Genomic DNA, 19,726 nt, shown 5'->3' with positions numbered 1-19,726 from the left:
GATGATGGGCAGCAGATGACAGAAAGCAGAGATTGTACCAGTAAAGGAATTGTTACAGGATGATGGGCAGCAGATGACAGGAAGCAGAGATTGTACCAGTAAAGGAATTGTGGCAGGATGATGGGCAGCAGATGACAGGAAGCAGAGATTGTACCAGTAAAGGAATTGTTGCAGGATGATGGGCAGCAGATGACAGGAAGCAGAGATTGTACCAGTAAAGGAATTGTTACAGGATGATGGGCAGCAGATGACAGGAAGCAGAGATTGTACCAGTAAAGGAATTGTTACAGGATGATGGGCAGCAGATGACAGGAAGCAGAGATTGTACCAGTAAAGGAATTGTTACAGGAAGATGGGCAGCAGATGACAGGAATCAGAGATTGTACCAGTAAAGGAATTGTGGCAGGATGATGGGCAGCAGATGACAGGAAGCAGAGATTGTACCAGTAAAGGAATTGTTACAGGATGATGGGCAGCAGATGACAGGAAGCAGAGATTGTACCAGTAAAGGAATTGTGGCAGGATGATGGGCAGCAGATGACAGCAAGCAGAGATTGTACCAGTAAAGGAATTGTGGCAGGAAGATGGGCAGCAGATGACAGGAATCAGAGATTGTACCAGTAAAGGAATTGTGGCAGGATGATGGGCAGCAGATGACAGCAAGCAGAGATTGTACCAGTAAAGGAATTGTTACAGGATGATAGGCAGCAGATGACAGCAAGCAGAGATTGTACCAGTAAAGGAATTGTTACAGGATGATGGGCAGCAGATGACAGGAAGCAGAGATTGTACCAGTAAAGGAATTGTGGCAGGAAGATAGGCAGCAGATGACAGCAAGCAGAGATTGTACCAGTAAAGGAATTGTTACAGGATGATAGGCAGCAGATGACAGGAAGCAGAGATTGTACCAGTAAAGGAACTGTGGCAGGATGATGGGCAGCAGATGACAGGAAGCAGAGATTGTACCAGTAAAGGAATTGTTACAGGAAGATGGGCAGCAGATGACAGGAAGCAGAGGTTGTACCAGTAAAGGAACTGTGGCAGGAAGATGGGCAGCAGATGACAGGAAGCAGAGATTGTACCAGTAAAGGAATTGTTACAGGATGATGGGCAGCAGATGACAGGAAGCAGAGATTGTACCAGTAAAGGAATTGTTACAGGATGATGGGCAGCAGATGACAGGAAGCAGAGATTGTACCAGTAAAGGAATTGTGGCAGGAAGATGGGCAGCAGATGACAGGAATCAGAGATTGTACCAGTAAAGGAATTGTGGCAGGATGATGGGCAGCAGATGACAGGAAGCAGAGATTGTACCAGTAAAGGAATTGTTACAGGATGATGGGCAGCAGATGACAGGAAGCAGAGATTGTACCAGTAAAGGAATTGTGGCAGGATGATGGGCAGCAGATGACAGCAAGCAGAGATTGTACCAGTAAAGGAATTGTGGCAGGAAGATGGGCAGCAGATGACAGGAATCAGAGATTGTACCAGTAAAGGAATTGTTACAGGATGATGGGCAGCAGATGACAGGAAGCAGAGATTGTACCAGTAAAGGAATTGTTACAGGATGATGGGCAGCAGATGACAGGAAGCAGAGATTGTACCAGTAAAGGAATTGTGGCAGGAAGATAGGCAGCAGATGACAGCAAGCAGAGATTGTACCAGTAAAGGAATTGTTACAGGATGATAGGCAGCAGATGACAGGAAGCAGAGATTGTACCAGTAAAGGAACTGTGGCAGGATGATGGGCAGCAGATGACAGGAAGCAGAGATTGTACCAGTAAAGGAATTGTTACAGGAAGATGGGCAGCAGATGACAGGAAGCAGAGGTTGTACCAGTAAAGGAACTGTGGCAGGAAGATGGGCAGCAGATGACAGGAAGCAGAGATTGTACCAGTAAAGGAATTGTTACAGGATGATGGGCAGCAGATGACAGGAAGCAGAGATTGTACCAGTAAAGGAATTGTTACAGGATGATGGGCAGCAGATGACAGGAAGCAGAGATTGTACCAGTAAAGGAATTGTTACAGGATGATGGGCAGCAGATGACAGGAAGCAGAGATTGTACCAGTAAAGGAATTGTTACAGGATGATGGGCAGCAGATGACAGGAAGCAGAGATTGTACCAGTAAAGGAATTGTTACAGGATGATGGGCAGCAGATGACAGGAAGCAGAGATTGTACCAGTAAAGGAATTGTGGCAGGATGATGGGCAGCAGATGACAGGAAGCAGAGATTGTACCAGTAAAGGAATTGTTACAGGATGATGGGCAGCAGATGACAGGAAGCAGAGATTGTACCAGTAATGGAATTGTGGCAGGAAGATGGGCAGCAGATGACAGGAAGCAGAGATTGTACCAGTAAAGGAATTGTGGCAGGATGATGGGCAGCAGATGACAGGAAGCAGAGGTTGTACCAGTAAAGGAACTGTGGCAGGAAGATGGGCAGCAGATGACAGGAAGCAGAGATTGTACCAGTAAAGGAATTGTTACAGGATGATGGGCAGCAGATGACAGGAAGCAGAGATTGTACCAGTAAAGGAATTGTTACAGGATGATGGGCAGCAGATGACAGGAAGCAGAGATTGTACCAGTAAAGGAATTGTTACAGGATGATGGGCAGCAGATGACAGGAAGCAGAGATTGTACCAGTAAAGGAATTGTTACAGGATGATGGGCAGCAGATGACAGGAAGCAGAGATTGTACCAGTAAAGGAATTGTGGCAGGATGATGGGCAGCAGATGACAGGAAGCAGAGATTGTACCAGTAAAGGAATTGTGGCAGGATGATGGGCAGCAGATGACAGGAAGCAGAGATTGTACCAGTAAAGGAATTGTTACAGGATGATAGGCAGCAGATGACAGGAAGCAGAGATTGTACCAGTAAAGGAATTGTGGCAGGATGATGGGCAGCAGATGACAGGAAGCAGAGATTGTACCAGTAAAGGAATTGTGGCAGGATGATGGGCAGCAGATGACAGGAAGCAGAGATTGTACCAGTAAAGGAATTGTTACAGGAAGATGGGCAGCAGATGACAGGAAGCAGAGATTGTACCAGTAAAGGAATTGTTACAGGATGATGGGCAGCAGATGACAGGAAGCAGAGATTGTACCAGTAAAGGAATTGTTACAGGAAGATGGGCAGCAGATGACAGGAAGCAGAGATTGTACCAGTAAAGGAATTGTTACAGGATGATGGGCAGCAGATGACAGGAAGCAGAGATTGTACCAGTAAAGGAATTGTTACAGGATGATGGGCAGCAGATGACAGGAAGCAGAGATTGTACCAGTAAAGGAATTGTTGCAGGATGATGGGCAGCAGATGACAGGAAGCAGAGATTGTACCAGTAAAGGAATTGTTGCAGGATGATGGGCAGCAGATGACAGGAAGCAGAGATTGTACCAGTAAATGAATTGTTACAGGATGATGGGCAGCAGATGACAGGAAGCAGAGATTGTACCAGTAAAGGAATTGTTGCAGGATGATGGGCAGCAGATGACAGGAAGCAGAGGTTGTACCAGTAAAGGAATTGTGGCAGGATGATGGGCAGCAGATGACAGGAAGCAGAGATTGTACCAGTAAAGGAATTGTTGCAGGATGATGGGCAGCAGATGACAGGAAGCAGAGATTGTACCAGTAAAGGAACTGTTACAGGATGATGGGCAGCAGATGACAGGAAGCAGAGATTGTACCAGTAAAGGAATTGTTACAGGATGATGGGCAGCAGATGACAGGAAGCAGAGATTGTACCAGTAATGGAATTGTTGCAGGATGATGGGCAGCAGATGACAGGAAGCAGAGATTGTACCAGTAAAGGAATTGTTACAGGATGATGAGCAGCAGATGACAGGAAGCAGAGATTGTACCAGTAAAGGAATTGTTGCAGGAAGATGGGCAGCAGATGACAGGAAGCAGAGATTGTACCAGTAAAGGAACTGTTACAGGAAGATGGGCAGCAGATGACAGGAAGCAGAGATTGTACCAGTAAAGGAATTGTGGCAGGATGATGGGCAGCAGATGACAGGAAGCAGAGATTGTACCAGTAAAGGAATTGTGGCAGGAAGATGGGCAGCAGATGACAGCAAGCAGAGATTGTACCAGTAAAGGAATTGTGGCAGGATGATGGGCAGCAGATGACAGCAAGCAGAGATTGTACCAGTAAAGGAATTGTGGCAGGATGATGGGCAGCAGATGACAGGAAGCAGAGGTTGTACCAGTAATGGAATTGTGGCAGGATGATGGGCAGCAGATGACAGGAATCAGAGATTGTACCAGTAAAGGAATTGTGGCAGGAAGATGGGCAGCAGATGACAGGAAGCAGAGATTGTACCAGTAAAGGAATTGTTACAGGATGATAGGCAGCAGATGACAGGAAGCAGAGATTGTACCAGTAAAGGAATTGTGGCAGGATGATGGGCAGCAGATGACAGCAAGCAGAGATTGTACCAGTAAAGGAATTGTGGCAGGATGATGGGCAGCAGATGACAGGAAGCAGAGATTGTACCAGTAAAGGAATTGTTACAGGAAGATGGGCAGCAGATGACAGGAAGCAGAGATTGTACCAGTAAAGGAATTGTTACAGGATGATGGGCAGCAGATGACAGGAAGCAGAGATTGTACCAGTAAAGGAATTGTTACAGGAAGATGGGCAGCAGATGACAGGAAGCAGAGATTGTACCAGTAAAGGAATTGTTACAGGATGATGGGCAGCAGATGACAGGAAGCAGAGATTGTACCAGTAAAGGAATTGTGGCAGGAAGATGGGCAGCAGATGACAGGAAGCAGAGATTGTACCAGTAAAGGAATTGTGGCAGGAAGATGGGCAGCAGATGACAGGAAGCAGAGGTTGTACCAGTAATGGAATTGTGGCAGGATGATGGGCAGCAGATGACAGGAATCAGAGATTGTACCAGTAAAGGAATTGTGGCAGGAAGATGGGCAGCAGATGACAGGAAGCAGAGGTTGTACCAGTAATGGAATTGTGGCAGGATGATGGGCAGCAGATGACAGGAATCAGAGATTGTACCAGTAAAGGAATTGTGGCAGGAAGATGGGCAGCAGATGACAGGAAGCAGAGATTGTACCAGTAAAGGAATTGTTACAGGATGATAGGCAGCAGATGACAGGAAGCAGAGATTGTACCAGTAAAGGAATTGTGGCAGGATGATGGGCAGCAGATGACAGCAAGCAGAGATTGTACCAGTAAAGGAATTGTGGCAGGATGATGGGCAGCAGATGACAGGAAGCAGAGATTGTACCAGTAAAGGAATTGTTACAGGAAGATGGGCAGCAGATGACAGGAAGCAGAGATTGTACCAGTAAAGGAATTGTTACAGGATGATGGGCAGCAGATGACAGGAAGCAGAGATTGTACCAGTAAAGGAATTGTTACAGGAAGATGGGCAGCAGATGACAGGAAGCAGAGGTTGTACCAGTAATGGAATTGTGGCAGGATGATGGGCAGCAGATGACAGGAATCAGAGATTGTACCAGTAAAGGAATTGTGGCAGGAAGATGGGCAGCAGATGACAGGAAGCAGAGATTGTACCAGTAAAGGAATTGTTACAGGATGATAGGCAGCAGATGACAGGAAGCAGAGATTGTACCAGTAAAGGAATTGTGGCAGGATGATGGGCAGCAGATGACAGCAAGCAGAGATTGTACCAGTAAAGGAATTGTGGCAGGATGATGGGCAGCAGATGACAGGAAGCAGAGATTGTACCAGTAAAGGAATTGTTGCAGGATGATGGGCAGCAGATGACAGGAAGCAGAGATTGTACCAGTAAAGGAATTGTTGCAGGATGATGGGCAGCAGATGACAGGAAGCAGAGGTTGTACCAGTAAAGGAATTGTGGCAGGATGATGGGCAGCAGATGACAGGAAGCAGAGATTGTACCAGTAAAGGAACTGTTACAGGATGATGGGCAGCAGATGACAGGAAGCAGAGATTGTACCAGTAAAGGAATTGTTACAGGATGATGAGCAGCAGATGACAGGAAGCAGAGATTGTACCAGTAAAGGAATTGTTGCAGGAAGATGGGCAGCAGATGACAGGAAGCAGAGATTGTACCAGTAAAGGAACTGTTACAGGAAGATGGGCAGCAGATGACAGGAAGCAGAGATTGTACCAGTAAAGGAATTGTGGCAGGATGATGGGCAGCAGATGACAGGAAGCAGAGATTGTACCAGTAAAGGAATTGTGGCAGGAAGATGGGCAGCAGATGACAGCAAGCAGAGATTGTACCAGTAAAGGAATTGTGGCAGGATGATGGGCAGCAGATGACAGCAAGCAGAGATTGTACCAGTAAAGGAATTGTTACAGGATGATGGGCAGCAGATGACAGGAAGCAGAGGTTGTACCAGTAATGGAATTGTGGCAGGATGATGGGCAGCAGATGACAGCAAGCAGAGATTGTACCAGTAAAGGAATTGTGGCAGGAAGATGGGCAGCAGATGACAGCAAGCAGAGATTGTACCAGTAAAGGAATTGTTGCAGGATGATGAGCAGCAGATGACAGGAAGCAGAGATTGTACCAGTAAAGGAATTGTGGCAGGATGATGGGCAGCAGATGACAGGAAGCAGAGATTGTACCAGTAAAGGAATTGTTACAGGATGATGGGCAGCAGATGACAGGAAGCAGAGATTGTACCAGTAAAGGAATTGTTACAGGATGATGGGCAGCAGATGACAGGAAGCAGAGATTGTACCAGTAAAGGAATTGTTGCAGGATGATGGGCAGCAGATGACAGGAAGCAGAGATTGTACCAGTAAAGGAATTGTTGCAGGATGATGGGCAGCAGATGACAGCAAGCAGAGATTGTACCAGTAAAGGAATTGTTGCAGGATGATGGGCAGCAGATGACAGGAAGCAGAGATTGTACCAGTAAAGGAATTGTGGCAGGATGATGGGCAGCAGATGACAGGAAGCAGAGATTGTACCAGTAAAGGAATTGTGCAGGATGATGGGCCGCAGATGACAGGAAGCAGAGATTGTACCAGTAAAGGAATTGTGGCAGGAAGATGGGCAGCAGATGACAGGAAGCAGAGATTGTACCAGTAAAGGAATTGTTACAGGATGATGGGCAGCAGATGACAGGAAGCAGAGATTGTACCAGTAAAGGAATTGTTACAGGATGATGGGCAGCAGATGACAGGAAGCAGAGATTGTACCAGTAAAGGAATTGTGGCAGGATGATGGGCAGCAGATGACAGCAAGCAGAGATTGTACCAGTAAAGGAATTGTGGCAGGATGATGGGCAGCAGATGACAGCAAGCAGAGATTGTACCAGTAAAGGAATTGTTACAGGATGATGGGCAGCAGATGACAGGAAGCAGAGATTGTACCAGTAAAGGAATTGTTACAGGATGATGGGCAGCAGATGACGGGAAGCAGAGATTGTACCAGTAAAGGAATTGTGGCAGGAAGATGGGCAGCAGATGACAGGAAGCAGAGATTGTACCAGTAAAGGAATTGTTGCAGGATGATGGGCAGCAGATGACAGGAAGCAGAGATTGTACCAGTAAAGGAATTGTGGCAGGAAGATGGGCAGCAGATGACAGGAAGCAGAGATTGTACCAGTAAAGGAATTGTGGCAGGAAGATGGGCAGCAGATGACAGGAAGCAGAGATTGTACCAGTAAAGGAATTGTTACAGGATGATGGGCAGCAGATGACAGGAAGCAGAGATTGTACCAGTAAAGGAATTGTTACAGGATGATGGGCAGCAGATGACAGGAAGCAGAGATTGTACCAGTAAAGGAATTGTGGCAGGATGATGGGCAGCAGATGACAGCAAGCAGAGATTGTACCAGTAAAGGAATTGTGGCAGGATGATGGGCAGCAGATGACAGCAAGCAGAGATTGTACCAGTAAAGGAATTGTTACAGGATGATGGGCAGCAGATGACAGGAAGCAGAGATTGTACCAGTAAAGGAATTGTTACAGGATGATGGGCAGCAGATGACGGGAAGCAGAGATTGTACCAGTAAAGGAATTGTGGCAGGAAGATGGGCAGCAGATGACAGCAAGCAGAGATTGTACCAGTAAAGGAATTGTGGCAGGATGATGGGCAGCAGATGACAGCAAGCAGAGATTGTACCAGTAAAGGAATTGTTACAGGATGATGGGCAGCAGATGACAGGAAGCAGAGATTGTACCAGTAAAGGAATTGTTACAGGATGATGGGCAGCAGATGACGGGAAGCAGAGATTGTACCAGTAAAGGAATTGTGGCAGGAAGATGGGCAGCAGATGACAGCAAGCAGAGATTGTACCAGTAAAGGAATTGTGGCAGGAAGATGGGCAGCAGATGACAGGAAGCAGAGATTGTACCAGTAAAGGAATTGTTACAGGATGATGGGCAGCAGATGACAGGAAGCAGAGATTGTACCAGTAAAGGAATTGTTACAGGATGATGGGCAGCAGATGACCGGAAGCAGAGATTGTACCAGTAAAGGAATTGTTACAGGATGATGGGCAGCAGATGACAGCAAGCAGAGATTGTACCAGTAAAGGAATTGTGGCAGGATGATGGGCAGCAGATGACGGGAAGCAGAGATTGTACCAGTAAAGGAATTGTGGCAGGAAGATGGGCAGCAGATGACAGCAAGCAGAGATTGTACCAGTAAAGGAATTGTGGCAGGAAGATGGGCAGCAGATGACAGGAAGCAGAGATTGTACCAGTAAAGGAATTGTTACAGGATGATGGGCAGCAGATGACAGGAAGCAGAGATTGTACCAGTAAAGGAATTGTGGCAGGATGATAGGCAGCAGATGACAGGAAGCAGAGATTGTACCAGTAAAGGAATTGTTACAGGATGATGGGCAGCAGATGACAGGAAGCAGAGGTTGTACCAGTAAAGGAATTGTGGCAGGATGATGGGCAGCAGATGACAGGAAGCAGAGGTTGTACCAGTAAAGGAATTGTTACAGGATGATAGGCAGCAGATGACAGGAAGCAGAGATTGTACCAGTAAAGGAATTGTTACAGGATGATGGGCAGCAGATGACAGGAAGCAGAGGTTGTACCTGTGTGAAGAGAGGAGATGGATGTTAATTCCCGGCCGTTGAAATAACTGCGGCGTCTCGATGCTTAGCTCCCGTGATGCTTTGCTGCAGGGATGCGTATGCCTGACCCCACACACATGCACCCCTTAAGATGCTACTAAATGTATTGTGCTGATTGTTACATCTGATATATCAGGAGGAAGATCCGACTAAGAATAAAGTGAAGGAGGAGACAGAAGAGGAAGCGATGACGAGGGGGGATCAGCCGTGTGTGAGTGACGGGAAGGAGGAGATTCCGGGAGATGTTTCCACAGGTGTGTAATAATGACCGGCGTCTGTGATGATGATGACCGCTGTGTAATAATGACCGGCGTCTGTGATGATGATGACCGCTGTGTAATAATGACCGGCGTCTGTGATGATGATGATGATGACCGGCATGTGATATCGTAGTAAAATCTCTGACATGGATGGAAACGGGGCTCAAGTGACATGGGAACATCATGGGGAAGACGCCTGGGAACATCATGGGCAAGACGCCTGGGAACATCATGGGCAAGACGCCTGGGAACATCATGGGCAAGACGCCTGGAAACATCATGGGGAAGACGCCTGGAAACATCATGGGGAAGACGCCTGGGAACATCATGGGGAAGACGCCTGGAAACATCATGGGGAAGACGCCTGGAAACATCATGGGGAAGACGCCTGGGAACATCATGGGCAAGACGCCTGGGAACATCATGGGGAAGACGCCTGGGAACATTATGGGCAAGACGCCTGGGAACATTATGGGCAAGACGCCTGGGAACATTATGGGCAAGACGCCTGGGAACATTATGGGCAAGACGCCTGGGAACATTATGGGCAAGACGCCTGGGAACATTATGGGCAAGACGCCTGGGAACATCATGGGCAAGACGCCTGGGAACATCATGGGGAAGACGCCTGGGAACATTATGGGCAAGACGCCTGGGAACATTATGGGCAAGACGCCTGGGAACATTATGGGCAAGACGCCTGGGAACATTATGGGCAAGACGCCTGGGAACATTATGGGCAAGACGCCTGGGAACATTATGGGCAAGACGCCTGGGAACATTATGGGCAAGACGCCTGGGAACATTATGGGCAAGACGCCTGGGAACATTATGGGCAAGACGCCTGGGAACATTATGGGCAAGACGCCTGGGAACATTATGGGCAAGACGCCTGGGAACATCATGGGGGAAGACGCCTCGGAACATCATGGGGGAAGACGCCTGGGAACATCATGGGGTAGACGCCTGGGAACATCATGGAGTAGACGCCTGGGAACATCATGGGGAAGACGCCTGGGAACATCATGGGGAAGACGCCTGGGAACATCATGGGGAAGACGCCTGGACACATCATGGGGAAGACGCCTGGGAACATCATGGGGAAGACGCCTGGGAACATCATGGGGAAAACTCCTGGGAACATCATGGGGAAGACGCCTGGGAACATCATGGGGTAGACGCCTGGGAACATCATGGAGTAGACGCCTGGGAACATCATGGGGAAGATGCCTGGGAACATCTCTGACTCCCAGGTCACTACTACAAACAATGTTGTCAGAGTATTGCGGAACTTTTACGGACTGACAATAAAACATTCAAAACCGCAGATAAAATGGATTTTTCAGGGATAAAAGGTTAGGAAACATTCATCCCTGCATGACTTCTTTATATGGCAAAATTAATAGGAGGGGAAAATAATCCTCCTCCACCCCTTAGGCGCTATGTTCACACTGTTTTTACTGCGTTTTTGCACTTTTTCAATGGTGAAAAAACACTGTAAAATCGCCGAAAGACTTGACATGCTGCTTCTTTAAAAAATGCAGCAGTTTTCCATTTGTCAAGGAAAAAAAGGAATCGTGTGCATGAGATTTCTGCATTTTTGGGACTCGTAGACTGCTGAAGCCTATGCACTAAGTGCAAGACCTCTCAAAAATGAGAAGGAGGGAATGCAACACCCCCTGGAATATCTGTAGAATAGGGCCTACGTAGAATAGGGCCTCAGAAAACCTTTCATTTAGAAGGAGTGGGACTTCTGAGGCCAACAACAAGGAGTCCCAGGGGCACGGGATACAACTAGCACAAGGACCTTCAGGCATCGGACTCCAGCTATGGTGGGCGCCAGTTCCTCCTGTGCCGGCTCAGAGCCTCAGGCAGCCCACAAGGCTTCAAATAGATCAAAACTGGGGGTTCAAAACATTTCTTTTATCTCCTTGGAGACCTTCCCAATGAATATTCATGTGGGGGAACGTTCTCCAACCCATCCTGGGGACAGAACACCACCAGTCCTTTGTCCATTTATTCACACAGGAGTTACATTTGGGTCTTTCTCCCGTTGTATGACGGCATCTTTATTTTTATTTTACACGGAGCTGGCTCAGATCTAAGGCTTGCAGGCCGCAGTCACTTCTCCCTCCCTGCTTAAGATTATTCCGGGGGTTTTATTGCTGCCGGGGTCATGATAACTAATAGGCGGATCTGTATTCCCATGCACCCGTTTCCACCCTAATATGATAATACAGTTCATGGTTTTTTTTATTTTTCTTGTTCTCCTCCTTCTGCACCATATCAACAGGGTTATCATGCGGCCCTTGCTCCACATTTTTTTGAGTGCTCTCAATTACACATTTTGAAGGGCCATCAGGCAGCACTCACTCATAATTTTTTGAGCGCCATCAGGTGGCACTTAGTCATACATTTTGGAGAGTCAGCAGGTGGCTCTAGCGTTAAACTCATTTTCAGGGCTACATATTTTATTTATAAAAAATAACACCATACAGTTTGCAGGTGGGAGCACAACATACATGCTCATCCATGAGTCCCAGGAGACAAGTGATCCCACACTTGGACACTTGAGGAACGAGTCTTTACATTTCCATTTATGGATTCTGGCCTCTCGCCCTGCACATTTCAAGAGGGACATGAGATCATATGTCTTCATGCCAAAATATTTGAGCAGTGACGGTCAGAAGAAAACTACGGTGGGGAACAGCAATTAGTTTCTCAAGTGGACGATGATGGTGAGACACAGTTGTCAGCAAGTCAGGAGGCGTACCAGAGTGCGGAAGTGAAAGACGATTCTGTGCACGGTGAAGTCACTGATCCAACCTGGCAAGGTGCCATGCAGAGCGAGGACAGCAGTGCCGAGGGGGCAGGAGCAGCAGGACCACAACAGGCAGGAAGAGGCAGTGGGGTGACCAGAGGGAGAAGGCATCACCACTAACCAAACAACACCATGAAGACAAAGTCTCCAAACAAGTCAGGGACAAAGTGCAAGTCAGGGTTGAGTTATAAGAAAAAAAAATCCCCCAATCTCTGATGATCCTCCAAAGCACCTTCAAATCCATTATCATCAAATGGAAAGAACATGGTACCACAACAAACCTGGGCGCACGTCAAAACTCTCAGCCTGTGCAAAGAGGGCATTAATCAGAGCGGCAGCACAGAGACCAAAGGTAACCCTGAAGGAGCTGCAGAGTTCCCAACAGAGACTGAAGAAGTATCTGTCCATACGACCACAATAAGCCGTACACTCCATAGAGGTGGCCTTTATGGAAAAAGCCTTTACTTACACACAAAAATTGTAAGGCTCGTTTTGAGTTTGCCTAAAGACATGTGGGAGACTCCCCAATTGTAAGGAGGAAGGTGCTGTGGTCAGATGAGACCAAAATTGAACTTTTTGGACACCAAGGTAAACCCTGTCTGGTGCCAAACCAACACAGCTCATCACCCCAAGAACACCATGCCCACAGTGAAATATGGTGGTGGCAGCATAATGCTGCGGGGATTATTTTTGCCAGCAGGGACAGGAAAAATGGTCGGAGTCGAGGGAAAGATGAACGGTGCTAAATACAAGGATATTCTTGAGCAAAACCTGTTTGTCTCAGTGATTTGATACTGGGATGAAGGTTCACCTTCCAACGAGGAAATGGCCCAAAGCGTGCTGCTAAAGCAACACTCCGGTGTTTTAAGGGGAAACATGCAAATTTTCTGGAGCGGCTGAGTCAGTCCAGACCTTAATCCAAGGAGAATCTGTGTTCAGACTTGAAGATAGCTGTTCACCAGAGGAAACCATCTGAGGCTATGTTCACACGATCCTTTTTTTGCTGCGGATCCGCAGCGGTTTGGAGGCTGCGGATCCGCAGCCGTTTTCCCTGCAGGGTACAGTACAATGCTACCCTATGGAAAACAAAAACCGCTGTGCCCACTATCCTTTTTTTCGCAGGCAAATCCGCGCGGATTTGCCTGCAGAAAAAAAGAAGTACCATGTCTATTCTTTCTGCGGATTCCGCTCCTGTTTTCAACATGCACCAATAGGAAAGTGCTGTTGAAAACCCGCAGAGGAATCCGCAGAAGAAAAAGCAGGAAAATCAGCAGTGCAGTTTTGCACTGCGGGTTTTCCAAATCAGGACCTGAAAAAAACCGCAGCAAAAAAAGGATCGTGTGAACAAGCCCTAACTTGAAGGAACTGGAAAAGTTTTGCCTTGAGAAATGGGCAGAAATCCCAATGTTTATATGAAGGTGGATGTTGAGACTTTTCTCTTTAACTCTTTCACTCATCGAGTCTATTTTCACCTTCATGGTCATGTTAAATTTTACAATTCTGACCAGTGTCACTTTAAATCACTGGGATACGTTGAAGCGTTCCAGAGTTATCTCAGAGTCTGTATTTTGTGACACATTGTACTTCATGTTCGAGGTTAATTTTGGTCATTATTTTTTGCATCTTTGAATTTTTATGCCTATAAGTTACACTTACCATATGTCTACTTTAATTTATTTTTTTAAACTTTTTTTTTGTTAGGAAGTTGAAATGGTTAAAATGTTAACAGCAATTCCTCATTTTTCCAACAAAATTTACAAAACCATTTTTTTAGGGGCCAAATCCCATTTGAAGTGACTTTGAGGGGCCCATGTGACAGAAAATACACAAAATTTACACCATTTAAATAACTTCACTCCTCAAAGTGCTCAAAACCACATACAAGAAGTTTATTAACCCTTTGGTAGCTTCACAGGAATTAAAGAAATGTGGGGGGGAAACATGAAGATTTTACTTTTCCCCACAAAAATATTTCTTTAGCCTCAAATTTTACACAAATTGACAATACAATTTGTAGCGCAGATTTTCCTGAGTACGTCGATACCCCATATGTAGTAGAAAACTACTGTTTGGGCGCACGGCAGAGTTCGGAAAGGAAGGAGCACCATTCGACTTTTGGAACGTAAAATTGGGTGTAATAGATGGCGGACCCCATGTCGTGTTTGCAGGGCCCCTGATGTACCTAAACAGTGAAACAAACCACAAGTGACCCCATTTTGGAAACTACATCCCTCAAGGAATATATGTAGAAGTGTGGCATGCACCTTGAACTCATAGTTCAGATGTTTATAACTTTGAGCCGTGAAAATATAAAAAAAAAATTCCCACAAACATGTTGCGTTAGATCCAAATTCTGAATTTTCCTAAGTTAAAACAGGAGAAAATGGACCCTAAAATTTGTTGTGCAATTTCTCCTGTATTTGCCGATATCCTTTATGTGGTGGAAAACTACTGTTTGCATGCATGGCAAGGCTCGGGAAGGAAGGAATGCCAACTGAATTCTGGAGTGCTATTTTGAGAGAGATTGGTGATGCGATGTCACATTTGTAGAGCCCCTGATATGCCAAGACAGCAGAAACCACCACAAGTGTCCTGATTCTGGAAACTACACCTCCTGAGGAATTAATCTAGGGGTGCAGTGAGCATTTTTAGCCCTCAGGCTATTCACAGAAATGTAGAACATTAGCTGAGTCAATTAAAAATTACCATTTTTTTTCCACTAAAATGTTGCTTTGGCCCCAAGTTTTCAATGTTCAAAATGGTGAATAGGAGAAAACGAACAGTGCAATTTCTTCTCAGAACACCAATACACCATATGTGGTCAGTAACTACTTTTGAGGCACAGTGCAAAGCTCGGAAAGGAAGATGCGCCATATTGGAGTTCAGATTTTACTGTTATGGTTTGAGTGTGCCATGACCCACTGGAAGGTCTCCTGAGGTTCCAGAACAGCAGAACCCCCCATCAGTGACCCCATTTCACAAACTACACCTCTCAATGACCTCATGTAGGGGTGCAGTGATCATATTGACACCACAGGTGTGTCACAGAATTTTATACCTTTGGGCAGTGAAGAAAATATAATTATTTTGGCCCCGGATTTTACATTTTCACAAGGTAAAATGGATAAAAATGGCACCAAAATGTGTCACACAATTTTTGCTGAATGTGGCAATACCTCATATTTGGCTGTACAGTACTTTTTAGCCATACGGTGAGATTCCGGAGCGCTATTTGCCTCCTGGAGTGCAGATTTTCCTAGAATAGTTTGCGGACTCCATATACAGAGCCCCTAAGTGTTAGAACAGCAGAATTCCCCCCAAGTGACCAAATTTTGCAAATTATACCCCTTTGAGAATTTATCTACAGGTGTATTGTTGATTTTGACTCCATGGGTCTTTTCCAGAAACAGGCAACAGTGGATGTTGTTGAGTGAAAATTGTAAACTGCCGTAGTAATGACCATTACGTTGTAGTGCCCAGAACATTATGCCCAGCCCGTGCTTCTGGAGACATACACCCGTAAATTAGGCAGGCTCAGATCGCCACAGAAATGCCAAACATGTGGGCGCTAAATGTGGTTTAGGCACACTGGGGGGCATTTGAATTTGGGAGTGCAGAATTTGCTGAATTTCTTTTTGGGGGCGAGAGGCCAAAGTGCTTTTGCAGAACTTTGGACTATCAGTAACGTGGAAGCCCCCTATATTTCCATTGAGAGATGACGGACCTGAGTGGATTGAGTAGAAGCTTTTGTTGGGCCCATTTTGGATCTCATTTATCCTGCACTCGACACTGAGCACTTACTTTGTGGTTTCCATGTAAATCTCCGAGAGACGTAATTCAGGTGACACGATGGACAGGTCTATTCGCTATAATGAGGCAGCCACATGATGTCCACTCTGCCTCTATCGGCCTCATTATAGGGAATCTTCCGCCGGAGGTTCTGTCTGAATTGCAAATTTCAGAGATTTACACAGAAGCCCCGGCGTAAGAGCTCAGTGCAGAGCGCAGGATAAATGTGAGCCGAGCCTTACTGCGATGTTTTTATGTTTGGCTTCTGTCACACACTAAAAGACGCTTTTTATTGCAAAATAATGTTTTTGCATCGCCATATTTTGAGAGCTATAATTTTTCCATTTTTCGGCCCACAGTCATGTGATGGCTTATTTTTTACGTGGCGAGTTGACGTTGGCACATGACGTTGGCTTTCTATTCCAATTTTTCAGAGGCAGAATGAACAAACACCAGCTACTCAGGAATTTTTTTATGCCATTCACCGTGTGGTAAAATTGATGAGGCATCTTTATTATTTCGGTCCGTACGATTAGAGCGATACCTCATTTATATATTTTTTTATGTTTTGGCGCTTTCACACAATAAAAACTTTTATAGAAAATAATTATTTTTGCATTGCTTTATTTTGAGAGCTCTAACTTTTTTTATTTTCTGCTGATGGAGCTGTATGGCGGCTTGTTTTTCTGTGAGGTTATCTAGTGGGGCAGTTTTATAGGTCAGTTCATTCTGGATGCAGAATTGCCAAATGTATGTACTTTATTCTTATTTTTACATAAATATAGCTATTTTGTTTTTTTCATTTTTTATTTATCTTGTGGCGCTTTTGTTATGCTGATCGCTTGTATACTGCACTGTCCAAAGCTCTTAGTCCATGCTCCTGGCACAGTCACTGGCTGACCCTGAGGTTGTCATGTCAACCTCGGGTTGCCATGACGACCATCGGGCACTCGCAATGACGTCATGGTGGTGCCGATCGGAAGGAAGAGGGAGCTCCCTCCCTCTCCCAAACTCCTAAATTTTGCTATCAGTATTAATCTAGGCATCTTGGAGGGTGAACAGCCAGGGGCAGTGCGGGCACCGCTCCTGGCATTGATAGCCGGGTCTCTGCTATCCCATAAGCCGACCTCCCAGCGGCGATTGCAAAGGTATAGCTCCTGTGCTGGCATGATCGCCAAGACGTACCTATACGTTAAAGGTAGTGAAGGGGTTAAAGAAGAATTAAAGCACAGTAACTCGTCTATTAATAGGAGGACGGCAGGTTCTCTCCTCTTAGTGATCCCAGAGGATCCTGTCCAGGAGGGAGGCCGTGTCCTCATGGTCACCTCATGAGCTCCCAAAAAACAATCACTGGTAAATGGTAACCGTCCTTCCCCCAATCTCCATAATGGTGAATTAGGAGAGAAGAAACCGCTGGATAGAAATGTGGAGCTTTCCTCAGCTCCTCTGTGGTTCCATCCCTGGTGGAGAGGGAACTTGGAGAAGTTGTTTCTTAGTGCGGCTCCTCCATCGGACTGACGAGGGTCTTCTTTATCCCTCTCCTCAGGGTCCTCATTCTCTGAGGGCAGAGCAGAGAGCATTAGGCTTTGGCCTCACTGATTATCACTTCATACTTGGGGCCCACAATGTGCTGAGACCTCGGTACCGGTGGTGAGGACCACAACAATGTAATTTAATCCCTGGTGCATAAACCTAGAATTACCGGTTCTGAGAGACGTGTCTCATATATAGACAGATACACGGCAGGTCATGTATTCAGTCTGTGTGTCTCCACAGATGGACCCAGGAGGAGAAATTCCTCAGAGAGATGTCCCCGTCCTCTGCATCCCCAGGACTGTCCGGAGGAGAAACACAACATCCCTGAGGATCATCAGGTAGATGACACTGAAGCCCCCACAACATCTGACCATGAAGTGATGGGACCTGAGCTCATCTTACATTTTACTTTTTAGGGTGAAGATCTGATTGACATTAAGGTTGAGGTTATACAAGGAGCACAAGAGGCGATCGCAATATGGGCTGATCAGCAAGGTGAGGAGGGGAGACCGTCATGTCTGTTCTGTGGTCACCTACCCCCATCATCTCATAATCACATGACACTATCTATTCCATCACTGTGTGTCTCCTACAGATGGAGTTGTGGAAATAAATCCACCGGAGAGATGTCCCCGTCCTCTGTATTCCCTGGACTGTCCGGAGGAGAATCACAACATCCCGGAGGATCATCAGGTAGACGACACTGAGCCCTGTACCAGATCTGTATATGGGGGGACATTTCTGATCGAGGTCATAGATGTCACATATTTTGGTGGTTTCTTGTATTGTGCTGATTGTTACATCTGATATATCAGGAGGAAGATCCGACTAAGAATAATGTGACGGATGAGACAGAAGAGGAAGCGATGACGAGGGGGGATCAGCCGTGTGTGAGTGACAGGAAGGAGGAGATTCTGGTAGATGTTTCCACAGGTGTGTGATATTAACTGGCGTATGATGATGATGACGATGACCGTTATGTACTAATGACTGCAGTGTGTGATATCGTGTGGAGTCTCCGGTGCAGTGAAGCTTTATCTGCTGTCCTCATCTCAGCAGAAGCGTCCGGTGATGGCGCGGCTGCTCCTGTAGAGTCCGGCGGTGCACCGATGAATAACAGGGCCGCCTTCACACCTCTTCTTAATGATTTAGGAAGCACAGATTTAGTTTTCCTTTACCTTTGAGAATATTTCTTCCACCCCTTCCATCCGTATTTTACTTCCACAAGTCCCGTGCTGCCATATAAATGACTGAGCTTGTGTTACAGGTTGTGAATCTCCCCGTCCCATGGATCTCGGTGATGTAGCAGCGTCTGCCTGGTGCTGACGAGTGACAACATGGCACATGTAGAGTCGTCCTACCTGTCCCCTCTGTTTGTCTCCCACTGCCTCCTACACTGAGGCCAACGTTCTGGTCCCTCTACATCCAAGTTGGCCGCCCGGTGACATGAAGAGCCCTGTGGTAAGTCAGGAAGTGCCGTGCTATGGAGGTGTGGATGTCATTTCTCGGCCACTATGGAGGCCATCTTGGATGTAGGAGAACCAGAACACCAGGTAGATGACAGTACATGACAAATGTTTAGTCCCTCCTCTGTTCCGGGGTGGAGAATTGCTTCATCATAAAAGGGATTACGAGCTTGTATCTACAAACAGATGTGATATATCCGGCCCCGTAGCCCCCCAGCGTATAATATCTGGCCCTGTAGCCCCCCAGCGTATAATATCCGGCCCCGTAGCCCCCCAGTGTGTAATATCCGGCCCTGTTGCCCCCACCCCAGTATATAACATGCGGTTCCTCCCCACATATGGGTCCACACAGGAACTGTTGGGTACACAGAGCCTGGAGGGGCGTAATTAGGGGGTGATATGTGCAAAATAGGACAGATTTAAAAATGCGTCATACTGGCAAAATTTAAAAAAATAAAACATTGTGATTTTGGGAACATCCCTTTAAATGTATATTGGGTCTATGGAAAAAAACCTTCTCATCTGCTCAGTCCAAGCGAGTTACATTGGTCCGTGTGCCGTCTGTGTACAATCCTTTTGTTTTTTTTACTCAGCAACTATTAACCCTTTAGACGACCATTTACAGTTTCCTGCTCCAGAACGGTAATCGCTGCCGAATACAACTGTGAATAAATCCAAAGAAAAAAATAAAGAAGAAAAAGATGCAAAAAATACAAACTTAACCCCTGAGTGACTGAGCTAGTTTCTCTATCGCTTCATTGGAGGACCCCGGAAACCATGGGGGTCTG

At 46.3% G+C, this 19,726-nt stretch overlaps 1 protein-coding gene across 1 annotated transcript in view; it reads left to right on the top strand.

The window, feature by feature from the left end:
- The window catches only part of LOC143801457 (uncharacterized), a 418,090-nt gene that overhangs the window by 41,423 nt on the left and 356,941 nt on the right, over positions 1-19,726 (top strand). Inside the window, exons 6-9 of the mRNA XM_077281250.1 lie at positions 9,203-9,320; positions 17,713-17,810; positions 17,889-17,967; positions 18,068-18,165. Of these exons, the coding sequence (XP_077137365.1) occupies positions 9,203-9,320; positions 17,713-17,810; positions 17,889-17,967; positions 18,068-18,165 (393 nt within the window). The remainder of the gene's footprint in view (positions 1-9,202; positions 9,321-17,712; positions 17,811-17,888; positions 17,968-18,067; positions 18,166-19,726) is intronic.

This window comes from Ranitomeya variabilis, chromosome 1 (genome assembly GCF_051348905.1).
Source record: "Ranitomeya variabilis isolate aRanVar5 chromosome 1, aRanVar5.hap1, whole genome shotgun sequence".
Taxonomy (NCBI): domain Eukaryota; kingdom Metazoa; phylum Chordata; class Amphibia; order Anura; family Dendrobatidae; genus Ranitomeya; species Ranitomeya variabilis.
The sequence above is the reverse complement of the archived record's forward strand: the minus strand, read 5'-3'. Positions and strand labels throughout refer to the sequence as shown.